The sequence below is a fragment of the Corvus cornix genome, chromosome 3 (genome assembly GCF_000738735.6).
Source record: "Corvus cornix cornix isolate S_Up_H32 chromosome 3, ASM73873v5, whole genome shotgun sequence".
NCBI lineage: Eukaryota > Metazoa > Chordata > Aves > Passeriformes > Corvidae > Corvus > Corvus cornix.
In genome coordinates this window covers 72655569-72668242 of record NC_047056.1, presented here as the reverse complement: position 1 = coordinate 72668242, position 12674 = coordinate 72655569, and the positions used below count along the sequence as shown (strand labels likewise).

General features: G+C 33.8%; 1 protein-coding gene across 5 annotated transcripts in view; it reads left to right on the top strand.

The window, feature by feature from the left end:
* GRIK2 (glutamate ionotropic receptor kainate type subunit 2) overlaps positions 1-12674 on the top strand; it is a 366191-nt gene that overhangs the window by 334200 nt on the left and 19317 nt on the right. For all 5 annotated transcript variants that reach the window (XM_039568102.1, XM_039568100.1, XM_010403513.3 and 2 more), the window contains one exon: positions 12276-12526. In XM_039568102.1, coding sequence (XP_039424036.1) covers positions 12276-12526 — 251 coding nt within the window. The remainder of the gene's footprint in view (positions 1-12275; positions 12527-12674) is intronic.

Genomic DNA, 12674 nt, shown 5'->3' with positions numbered 1-12674 from the left:
ATTTTTGTAAAATCAGAGCCAAGAGTGGGGTTAGTTTCCTTTCTTTTGTAATTTTTTGAATTTCAATCAGCTGTGTAGCATGTAATTAAAATGTTGTTTGGCGTATGTGCATTTTGAAGACAGTAAAATTAATATAATTTTATCAGATGTAGAATCTAAAAAGAGTATTTTACACTCCACTCACTTAAAATAAAGATTTCACTGCAAAAAAAAAAAGGGTTTCAGACAATAATTTATGATCTGCTACTTGATGCCTTCTCTAGGAATATGACTTCATTAATTATTTATATTTACCCAATCCATTAATAAATTAAATACAATAGTGTTGTTCCTACCTCAGTGAAAGGCTGTTGGATTCAAAGAGAATTTAAACAAATAAATAGTTTAATCAGCAAATGTATAACAATTATAATGTTGTATCCTGTAAGCATGTATAAATTCAGCTGATTTATATTGCCAGTTCTGTCTCCGGGGAGTGACCTGGAAGAAGTGTTCACAGTAAAAATTTATGTTATAATACTGAAATTTTTTAACTCACCTGACCATGTTCTTAATGCAGGTATTTTACAAAATATTTCACTATCTGCCTTTTTTTAGTGGCATGTTTCCAAATATAGAAAATTTTAAATCAGGCACAGTGGGAAATATAAATTACTGAAGACAGATCTTTTAATAGATGTTTGTAATTTCAAATATTACAATTTAATATATTAAAAATACAAACAAATAAATGATTCATTTCCTAAATATGCAACAGCAAGTGAAGAGAATAGTCTTAACTCTCCCTTTGGATTTCAGTCAGCCTCCTTCCTTTCTGCATTTATTATTCCAGACAGATTTTGCAACCTGTTTTTTTGGTAATCATCTAAAACTTAGTTTACTTTTGGGGCTTGCCTGTAAAATAAAAAGCAGATAAAATAAGAGTAAATGCCTTGTAAATGTGTGAATATCCTATAGATATGTAGGATGTTGTCCTCTATGTTTTGTCTAGCTTTTAAAAGACCAGAGCTTTGATATTTGCAATAGCATGTCTGAATAGGTTGTGTGGGAATGGTTCAAAGCTGCACCAGGAGAGGTTTAGGCTGGATATTAGGAAGCATTTCTTTCTCCAGAGGGTAGTCAAACACTGGAACATGCTTTCTAAAGAGGTGGTTGATGCCCAAAGCCTATCAATGTTTAAGAGACATTTGAACAATGTCCTTACCAATGTACTTTTACTTGGTCAGCCCTGGATTGGTCAGGCAGTTGGACTAAATGATTTTTTAGGTCAGTTTAAACTGAAATATTCTATTCTATTCCTTGGATACCACTTTTTATGCAGTTTATTTTCTCTTTTTTCCTCTTTCTCCTTCTCTTTCTCTTTCTCTTTCCTTTTTCCTTTTGTCCCTTGTCTTTTTCTTTTTCCTTTTTCTTATGTCTTTTTTTTTTTTTTCTTTTACACTTAGAGAAGGTTACTAGATGCTCCCAAACTATTGAGTTGGAATAACTGAGTGCCTTCAGCTTACTTAGTATTCCAAATATGTTTTATTGTAGGTAATCAGACCAATCACATTACTTCAATTCTTGCCAATGTTCAGTTGTGACAGAGTTTTTTCTTCTTGGTAAGAAGATGAAGTTCTTCCTTGCTTTTCCAACTGCTTTCTGGAGACAGATTTGAAGGAAAAGACTTTTTCCTTAAAGAAATGTTTGACAAGAGACTTTTACATGCTTGATGCCGCCATTCTATGGTGCTCTTCACTGGTCCTGCAAAGGTGCACAAACATTCCTGCACATTTTCAGCCTTTTCCTCTAATTTTAATTTAATTCTATTAGAAACAACAGGGATAGCAAAGATTTATAGATCTGATTCTGTGAACCAGGTCATTTATTAAATCAAAACAAAATGAAACAAACAAACAAAAAACCGCAAAACAAAGACTCCTAGGCATAACATTTCTGTCTCTAACATATGTAAATACAAAAGTAAGACTGAAATTTCACTTTCATGTCAAACTGCCATAGGGCTGCTGCAGTTTGCAAAAACTGACAGCTATATGAGCTGGTATAGTGACCTAAAGTGCATATTTTTTTTTCATAAAATTATTTTGCTTCATATTTATCTACATAGCTGCTAATGAGGCTGGAAGACAACTACTCATAGTATGAAGGAAGAAGTGATAGCAGGCAAACATGGATGTGGAAGAGAAAATGGGATTTCTGCACAGCAAGCTGTTAGGCCAAGTCTGAAGAAAATCCTGAGAGACTTTCGTGCTTTCTGATGGTTTCAAAAAGGTCTAATGTATCTCTCAGTAGCAGGAATAAAACAGTAGTTTAACAGATATGAGTAGATGCAGTGCAGAGGGGAGATGTCAAAGTGACTTTTCCATATGTTTAAATCTGTTTTTTTCCCAATATTTTCCATTCATTCTATGTCAAAGTTTGCAGAACTTGAGCGTCATCCCCTTCACATTGGTGTTTCTTTTTTTTCCTTCTTTTTCTTTTCTCCTGGAGGTCTAGGTTAAGGATCAAAGAACATTACGGTAGCAAGAGAGGCCCAAGAAGAGATAATACTGGCTTGTATTAAATACTTTTAAAAAAGAAAGAAAAAAAAGGGATCCCATGGATCTTTTCAAAAGTAACTGTTTGGAGTTTTAAAACATTCTTTACTCTTTGAAGCTAAGTCCTTACAGTAGCTAAGTCTGCTTTTTGTCTCCTGACATAATTCTCTTTTCACACCTCCACCAAACTTAAAAAGTGACATGTTTTGAAGAGTCGTTTTGAAAACTTTCCTTAAATCTCAGGCAAGACTAGAAAACAATGCTAGTGAGGACGATGACTGAGACTTGCCGGCACATTTATTTCAACTAATGCATGTGTTTGGCAGTCAGTGATCAATGCAGAACATAATTTTAGACACCTTTTTCTAGGAGACATGGGCAGGTTTTTTTTCTTAAATATTTTTGTTACTTCTCTTAAACATTAATTAAGCAATTTTCTAAAATCAGAATTATATGTTGCCTTGTTTGAAGAAATAAAAGAACACCTTAGGCTCCACAGAGACAGTTAATGAGATTTGCTTCTACTCTTCCAGTAACTCTGTTGTGTCTGACTCCGGTGGGTAAACAGAAGGTCTATTCTTTTTACACATATGTGATTAAATATATTTATGTAAAACCAGCAAAGTCACAGGTATGAATGATACAGAAACCTTTCAAAACACAGTCAGTTTCAGAAGTGAAAGGAATAAAAGGTAAATTATATATAAATTTAGTCCCCAAAGTTGTTAACGATACACTTGGCTGATGTAACTGAAAAAAAATTCTACATATCTGAAAATACTGAACAGTTCAGAAGTTTAAAATTTTCATTGTTGCAAATGTATTCCCAGATTTCTTCTGTAAAGTACTAAACCCAACAGTCAACACTGGCTGTCAGTTTAATCATTGTCGTGATTTCAGACTCTGTAGCTATTTCCTGCCGATATTGTGTGGGACACTGAGGGTATCTGAGCCATCTTTGTTACCTGCTGTAAAGTACTGTTCCTGGAGAAAAATTTCCATCTCACAATCCAGTAATCTACTTAAAAACTGTCCATATTTTTTTATGTATATGTATATATTATACACTCTTATTTAATTTCAAATTTTTTTGGCACTTTGAATATAAATACTTAACATACAAACATTTTCCCCCTGCCTGTAGTTTCCAAGATCTAAAGTAGTAGTTGTAGTAATAATAAAAGTAATAACAATAGTTCTAGGCAATAATTTGGTTTTATTGTTAAGACACCCTAGTTCTCTTGAAGCTACTTATTACCTTCAGACCATACAAATTACATATTATGAACATTTTTTACTGGTCCTTGGAGATGAGACATATAAACAAATCTGTCTCTGTAGAAATAAATAGGAAACCATGTACCAAGACAGAATACCTTTTTCTTCTGCTTGCCTTAGTCTGTAATCCTTCATACAATCTGAACTGTAATATTCATCACTTATACATGCATAAAAGTGCTGAGCTTCAGTCCTCCTGTAACTAAAACAAATTAATGCATTTGTCTTCATTAGTTGAACATAATGGGGAAAAAAAAAGAAAAAGGTGCAAATTATTTATTTTTATGCAGGTCAAGCCATGTATTGAAACCAATTTGAGAATTTCAACTGCCTGAGCAGTTAATTTATTATTTCTGAAATGTAAGAATGTGTACCTAACAAATTTGATGAAAGAACTGTTTTTTATGGTTGCCTCAGGATTATGAGCATATTGAAGCACTATCTGGGAGGCATGCTGAGACTGAGTTTTATATCAAGGAATTGTCAAAACACTTAACATCCAGTAGTTGTTGTGAGCAGACTCTGCCTTAGAGAAGCTTCTTCTAGTAGGAATTTACGAAAAATATGTAACCAAAGCAAAGACATGATTAAAACTTCATGTTGATGTTATTGTGCCTGGGGCCATTATGTATGACATTCATATATGTCATATACGTGGTCTAGGAGTAAGTCATATGAAAAGCAACTGAGGGAGCTGGGGTTGCTTAGCCTGGAGAAAATGAGGCTTAGGGGAGACCTTCAAGAAGGTCAGCCTTTCTCCCAGGTAACTAGCAACAGGACAAGGGGAAATGGCCTCATGCTGCTCCAAGAGAGGTTCAGGTTGGACATATAGAAGAATTTCTTCACTGTGAGTGTTGACAAGCATTGAAACGGGGTGCCCAGAGAAGTGGTGGAGTCACCATCCCTGAAAGTGTTCAAGAAACAGCTGGATGTTGCACTTTGTGCTATGGTTTAGTTGACAAGCTGGTGTTTCATCAAAGATTGGACTTGATGATCTTGGAGGTCTTGTCCAAACTTAATGATTCTGTGATTCCATGGGTCTATGGATTGCATTGACAAAGACTCATCTACAACTTTAAAATATCTCTGGCCTGATGCATTGCCCTCAATTAGAAAAAAATTGGTTTATTACATCCCAGCACATGATGTTTCCATGGTTTGCAGTTAGATGGACCCAAGTCCACTTCATACCTCACTTCATACTCATGATGAGACAGTTAATAGCAAGATATTAATTGTTTAGAGAATTTCCCTTTTAGCTTGCCAAAGGATTGGGGTGCTCTTCAAGAGTGTGAAATGGGTTTTCAGGTCTGGACAGTTTTGTTATGACCTTACACTTTTCTTGTCTTTCAATGTAATCTTATCTGCCTGACCAAAATCTTCACATATACCAGAAATGCTTGTAGAACTTCTTTAGGTTTCATTAATTCATGTGTTTATTGCTGGGTAGTGTTAGACAAATATTTCTTTCAGAGGAGGCTATATTTGCAAACCATTCATATGTGAGTGTCACAGATTTGCAAGGCGAATTGAAAAAAAAGAAAGCACTGTATAAATATGGAATACTTCTATCTGTGGCAAAAATAATATCATTGATTTTCTCACTAGAGGTTTCAACAAAGATATCTTCCCATTCTGCAGCTGTGAAATTCAACAGGGGTAGAGAGATAATAGTGTATGATGATTATGATCTTTTCAAATTGTCTGTGATGTCAAAATGCATGAATAGTCTATGAAAAGTGTTACTAACACTCATTTCTTTAATCTGTCTAAGAGATGTGCTTTAGAGCAGTTTATAATGATAGTTTAAGGAGGGACTCAAAAAATTAAACTATGTTGAAAACAGGAAAAAGGGAAAAATAGAATAGAGTTTAACTGGCTAATACAATAATTTAATAATGATCTGAGTATTTACAATAGTTAAAAAAATCCACAAACACCTTCTTCATTCTGTTCAATTAATTTTGGTACCACAAAAAGAAACAGAAAAATGGTGTATATTTTGTATTAAACCTGTTATCATCATATCTTATTTAAATTATTCATCGTAAGCAACCATTATCTTGTTTTGTTTTGTTTTATAATGTACTCACTGTGGAGGAGAGATGTTTCAAGCTAGTTGCAAATTAATATTTTTAAGTATGTCCCTTTCCCCGTCCTAAAACAATAAGTACTTAAGAACACGAGAATGGCTACTCTAGTTCCAACTCCCGAATATTCATCTAACTTTGTTATCAATTATTTTGCATACTTATGACTGGGAAATTAATATGTAATAAATCTCAGCTACATCATCCATCTTGGTTACATTTCAGCTTTATATACCATCATGAACTTTTAAATGATGGTTCTATAAAGAAATGACCAGAAATTAGCCTGAGCTTCGAATGGTTATGTATGGGAAGAGGTAAAAACAATTAGAGAAATTAGAGAAAGTGTTTTGATTACATTTAGCATAAAATACTGATTTTAAGTGTTTCCTGACTTACCAGCAACTTATCTTTTTCAAGCCATACATGTAGCTTGAAGATGAAATATATGTGTATATACAGATATAGATATCTATCTATATATATAAATATCTATATCTATCAATATCTATAGCTATATCTATCTATCTATCTAACTATATATATATGTGAAGGTATAGTGAACAGCTTTGGTTTGGATTTTGTTTTGAATGTTTCCAGTTTTAATTTAGATATGGGGTAGTTTAGACTGCTGTAAACATCTACTGAGGATTTTCCATTACAGTAACTGCAACTTAATAAATATTTACTGTTTACAACATGCCTGATATTAAAATATTATGATCCTAATGTAGCATGAGCTGTCTGGGTTAACAACAAGAATCTAGAAACACTGATTTTTTTTTTCACAAGAAAAGTAGATTTTGAAAAGGGAGCGAGGGATTGGGAACTGAGGGAATCCCTTTTCTCACTTCATATATTTCTTGGCGATTTTAGAACCCACAGATAGGAAGAATGAACCAAGCTATGTTGACCCTTCCTTCTGTCGCTTCCTTCCCATCCCAGTTGGAGAGGTTAAAGAAGGTTAGGGAGCTGAGGTGGCTGTAACTTTTAAAACAAAAATATTGCTGTGGAGATAAAGTACTTCCCCTATACCCAGTACCTAGTACTTTCCTGTGGCATGTTGTAACTGTGACTGTCAGTCTTTGTTACTGAGTGCTGACTATACTCTAGATTCCTGGAAGGTTTTTAGGCCCAGTGATATATGAGGCTGTAGGAAATAATTTTCCATGGTTCCTCATAATCTAAACATCTACTCCACATTTATGTGTAAATGAAATACTTCCCACATTGTTTCTGTCATGCCTATGGCTGCAGTATGCATGACACTTGCAAGAAACTGAACTCCACATAGCGTGTCACCAGTTATCTCCTAGGAAGGAATGTCTATTCCAAAGGATGGAACTAAATTTTGTCTTGTAAAAGCAACAGTAACAGATGAGCAGAGATAATAGAAAAATACAAACACCAAAACTTTCAAATATGATATCACTAAGCACGCAACCAGTTTGGTGGCAGAACATTTAGTCTGTGGTTCTTGATAGGGCTAAGCTATTGGATAAGAGAGATGTTGTTAGGCTAAAACTTAAATGATTCACCCTTTCCCAGTAGTATATATGCTGTTAATTAGAATTCTTATGGAAATTTCAGGTATGCTTACACTGGGATGAGACTGTGATTGCAGTTGGTTGTATTTACACAAACTAACTTTAAGATAGATAGATCAGTCTGGTGTAACCACAACAGGAATGGGTTCATGCTGAATAAACAAACTCAAAACAAATAAGCCAGAACTCTCCCATTCTGAGTTTAGTGCTTTTTCCTTTCAACTGGTAAAACTAGAACTTGAATTGGTTGTTTTGTTCAATGTATACTAGTCATATACAGCTTCAAAACCTAGATATCTCTCCTGTTGAGTGTGGTTTTCTCCTTCCAATAAATACTTTATTACTCAGAAAAGTTCTAAATTATCTAAATTTTGTACCTAGGTTCTGAATGTGAACCTTTGTCTTTTGCTTAGGCCAAGCACACAGCGTATGATATAATGTTGCAAGATAAATAAAATGGTCTTGGGGTTATTTATAAAAAAAGAAAAAAAAATCAGGAATAAAATATGCTAACAGTGGTCTCTGTGTATTCAGAATATAATTTACTATCTAGCGAATCAGAAGTATGCAAGTGTGTCCTGTGGGCATATTTTAAAATACTAGGCAATTCATAGTGATTCCTTTTGGTAAAATGGACCTGGCATGATGAAACCAAAAATTTCCTGGTTGAAAATTTTCTTACTGAAAGTGTTAGCAGACTGCTGTTCTTCTTTTTGATTTACTTAGGGTAAAAATATGCTTCAACTACTTTCTTATGGTAGAATGGGTAAAACAGACTAAAAGTAACCAGGCAGGAGATTTTACTAAGTTAAAATCTAGTAGGAAGCATTTTCAAGACCAGCTAGATCAGCAGAATCTCAAAATACTAATCTGTATGCAGTGAAGTCTCAATATAAAAAGCTTATGTGTTCATAATTTATGTTTAAACATATCATAATGTGCATAAATCTTTATATACTGAGACTTCAGGGCAGAAAACATATCTATGCATAGCTTCTGCAGTAACTCTGGGAGACTGTTAGTTTTGTAGAGATGCTTTAGAAAAAGGTCTTTTATGCAAATTTTCATTTTTATTTTAAATTTTCATAAGCAGGTAACTGTACTTAGAAGTTATTGCTTCCCCTCTCGAGGTTGTTGAACTTGTGCAGGAAAGTACTAAGTTTTTTCTAATCTATAACAGAAGGACTTAAAATTCTTCTGGCAGAAATTCTCATTCCTGCAAAAAGCAGCTGGAGTAGGATCAGTAAATAATGCATAGGTTTTATTCTGTAGGTCTCCAGTCCCAGTTTGTCATGGTAATATATAATCAGTTGATAGAGAAATAAAAGTGGGAGAAACAAACAAAAAAGAGGGGAGAAAAAGTCAGATATTTCCACACTGATCTTTTCCCTTTCTCTTCACTCAATGGAAGATTATATATTCAATTTTTTCCCCTGATTTTGGAAGAGAGTTTTAAAAATCCCTGTCTGCCTCCTCCCTGTCTTCTCTCCATGTACTGACTTGCAAGACTGTTTATTTTTCAACTGCTTTGTCTTTCTATTGAAGGTTGAGATGTGAACTTTCTATGTCCTCATGTTGAAGAATTTTATTCTCTGTTTCTTTTGTTTTTCTTTCTTTTTTTCCTTACACTTTATTACTTCACTCTTATTCATTCTATATGTATTTTGCAAATTCATTCATATGTATTTTTTGTGAGTCTTAAAGTTTCTATTTTCTTTTCATGGCTTTTTTGTTTTTGTTTTGAACAGTAAATTCTCTTAAATGAGAATTTAAATAAAATTATATTAAACACTTTAGGTTTAAAAACATAAAAAACAGGACTTGGCCGTCTTGCAACACCTCATGGCAGGGCTCAAGTCATCTTTCAGTCATGTAATGAGAGTAATAGCGAAAATTACCCATAAATGTCAGAAATCTTTTGCATTTACTTGCTAACATTTTTCAGTTCTACAGGGAAAACAGCTGTTACATCCAGGGTGTAATATGGGGGCCTTGACCATATTCTCTATTTATTGTTTTTTCTTTTTTTTATGCTACCTTTGTAATCCACAGATCAGACTGTGATACTTTTAGCCACTTCAGGTGCTTCTCGGTGGATTTTCCATTGCTGGGACTTGCAGTCCAGTCTGTAAGAGAAAAAAAGCTAAGAGAAAATCTAGTCTGAGGAAATAATATTGTTCATATGCTTCCTTTGTTCTCTTAATAGCTACTTGAATCAGTATAAACAGCATTAAAAATTCCTTTTTTTGAAGTATCAGATTATTAGGTGTACTTGGTATTTGCTGCAAAATGTAAAGCTATGAACTTACAACATTTGAAGTCTTTCAGAAATAGAATAGAACTACAGCATTCAGTGCTCGTTTTTTCACGGGCATAAATTTTTAAATGCTTGATTTAACAGCAGCAATATATAATGTTGGTCATTCCACATTGATCCTTACTTGTGACAGGATCACTTCTTAGACAGGATAATAAGGTATAACAAATATAAACATTGCAGTAGAGACACCAAAGGCCCTGTAATATGTCCATTCCACAACTATTTATGCAAAATTTTGCAAACCACCGACAGAAAGTAATACAAATCCTGTTGAACTAAATCACTCTTAGCTGTGTGTTTCTAATGCAACCCTCATAAACTTAACTAATTTTAGACTGTATTAGCCCATGCTTTATTGTTCTGTCTATGAATTCCTCAGTTAATTTTTTAACTGCTTCAAACAGACTACAATTGTAAGTGAACAAATCTGATCCCCAGAAAAATATAAATAATACATGAAGAATAGATGGTACTCACTATATTTAGGCCCACAGAAAGTGTGGAAACAAAATGCAAATCAGTTTAATTAGAAAGCAGCCTGTCAGATCAGAAGACAGCTTAAACTGGGTCCAAGACTATTTCTCTGAATCTAATGTTATTTAAGTTGTTGTTGTTAAATATTGATATGCAGTGCAATGTTGAAAATATCCCCAAGAGATTACAGAATGCACTTACACTTCCCCAGGCTCTTCTGGACTAATCACTTTCTTTCTTCCATCTGACTGAAGCAATGTGTCAAGTATAGGGTTTTGCGCAGTTCCAGCATCATCAGGATGGTCTGAAATGATGTAGCTTAGGCCCTTGCATGCACGAGAGAGTAGAAAAGAGTTTGTTTTCCTTTCTTTCTGCTTCCTATATAGTCCTGTGCAAACACAGTTTGCCTCCTAGCACAGAACATAATCATTTTCTAAACATAGACAATAAATGCACAAGTCCTTGCAATTTAAATACTTTGAGGATGGCTCTTCCCACTTTTTATTCTTGAATAAAGGAAAAGGTGCTTTTGTAATTAGCAGTCCTTTCTATGTTCTATACTGGCACAGCAGCTCTTTGTTATAAGGTTTCTTCTCAGGATAAGTTCTAGGTATGTAAAAAGAATTTGAAGAAATATGGAATAAGTTAAAAGAAATTAAAAAAAATAATATCTATGTTTTCCAACAGTTTAAAGGCTATAAAACATCCTATCCATGCATTTCTTCAGCTCCTTCACAGTTGATCACAGTACATTAAACAGTTAAACAGGCAGCATCTCCCTAGCTGATACAGAGGATTTTTTTAAAATGTTAACAAGTTAATGAAAATGTATTTTATTACTCAGCTGAAAGAAACCCTAAAAACTATAGCCAGTAAGTAACATTATTATGATAGAAAGATAAGGGGCGGTCTTAATTCTAGAATTGCATTCATATCAACTGAAAGAGGGGATGCCATGCCTTTTCATCTACTCTTTTTCTTTCTTTCCTGAGATTTCTTAACCACTTTAATGAAGAGTCTTTTGTTCCTGTTTTCGAAGGAGGACAAGAAAAATGATGGCTTTGTTCTCTACTTAAACATTGCACAAGTCTTAACAGAGAAAGCACTTCTAACTGACATGATTTACTCTCTAACATTAAGAAAATAAAAGCTTTCTCCATTGCCATTATTCAATTATCAATGTAGATTTTAAAATACTATTTGAAAAGCCCTTATGCACAATGTAAAGAAAAAGACAGCAGATTATATACAAAGATATGACACCAGCCTTTGAACTGCCTCTTGAAATACTGAAATGTTCAAAAGCTACGAAATTATCGTGTCATTTTAAAATACTGAAATATGAGAAAGAGATACATCAAAATATAATAATTTAATTCCCTGTTATCCAAACACACTTAACCCTATTTTTTCTGAATGTATTGATACCTGGTACTGTTAATAAGTAAGTGCATGTTGAAAGGTATTTTAAGTGCCTGACAATATATCAAATAGAGACTTTTGTGGGTTGGTCCTGAAACATAAATTATTTTTCCCTCTTTTCATAAAATAATAGGATAAAGTGTTCATTAAATATCAGACCTTGTATTAGCTTTAGAGTAACAAGATATGAAGCAACAGCCTGTAGATCTATGTATATTGGACAAAATCTACTGAAGCACATTTAAACACTTATTGAGAAAAATAATTGAAAAAATTGGAAGAAGAATACTGTTTGGCTGAATATAATAGTTGGACATGAAGACATTTGAGACCATGGGACTAAATGTGATAGGAATTGTTGCATCAAGTGGCCTGGCTTACTGGCAACACCAGCTGGCTCAAGATTTATAGATACATATTTGTGTGAGCAAGAGGGTTTGTATTTATGTGACCAGTGTGACTTTGTTGAGAATCAAATGGCTTTTTGATTAATATTATGGCTGTTAAAGATATAGTTTTTCATGAGATATTATTTATTCTTATTTGGAATAACTAACATTTCGTGTAATAAATTCCATGTGATATTTCTTCCCTGTGGTCTCTTCAGGTTCTCCATATAGAGACAAGATCACTATAGCAATTCTTCAGCTGCAGGAAGAAGGCAAGCTCCACATGATGAAAGAGAAATGGTGGAGAGGCAATGGCTGCCCAGAAGAGGAAAGTAAAGAGGCCAGTGCTTTGGGAGTTCAAAATATTGGAGGAATCTTCATCGTGCTGGCAGCAGGATTGGTGCTTTCTGTCTTTGTGGCAGTGGGGGAGTTTTTGTATAAATCAAAAAAAAATGCCCAGTTGGAAAAGGTAAATATTGTTATTACCAGTTTATTTTTTATTTATGGTTTATTTAAATAATTATTTAATCATTTAGTGATGTTTAGTGTTTATTCTTATAATAAAGTATTTGTATAACAAAGGATGACAGCAAAATATCCAAAGTTTTACATTTACG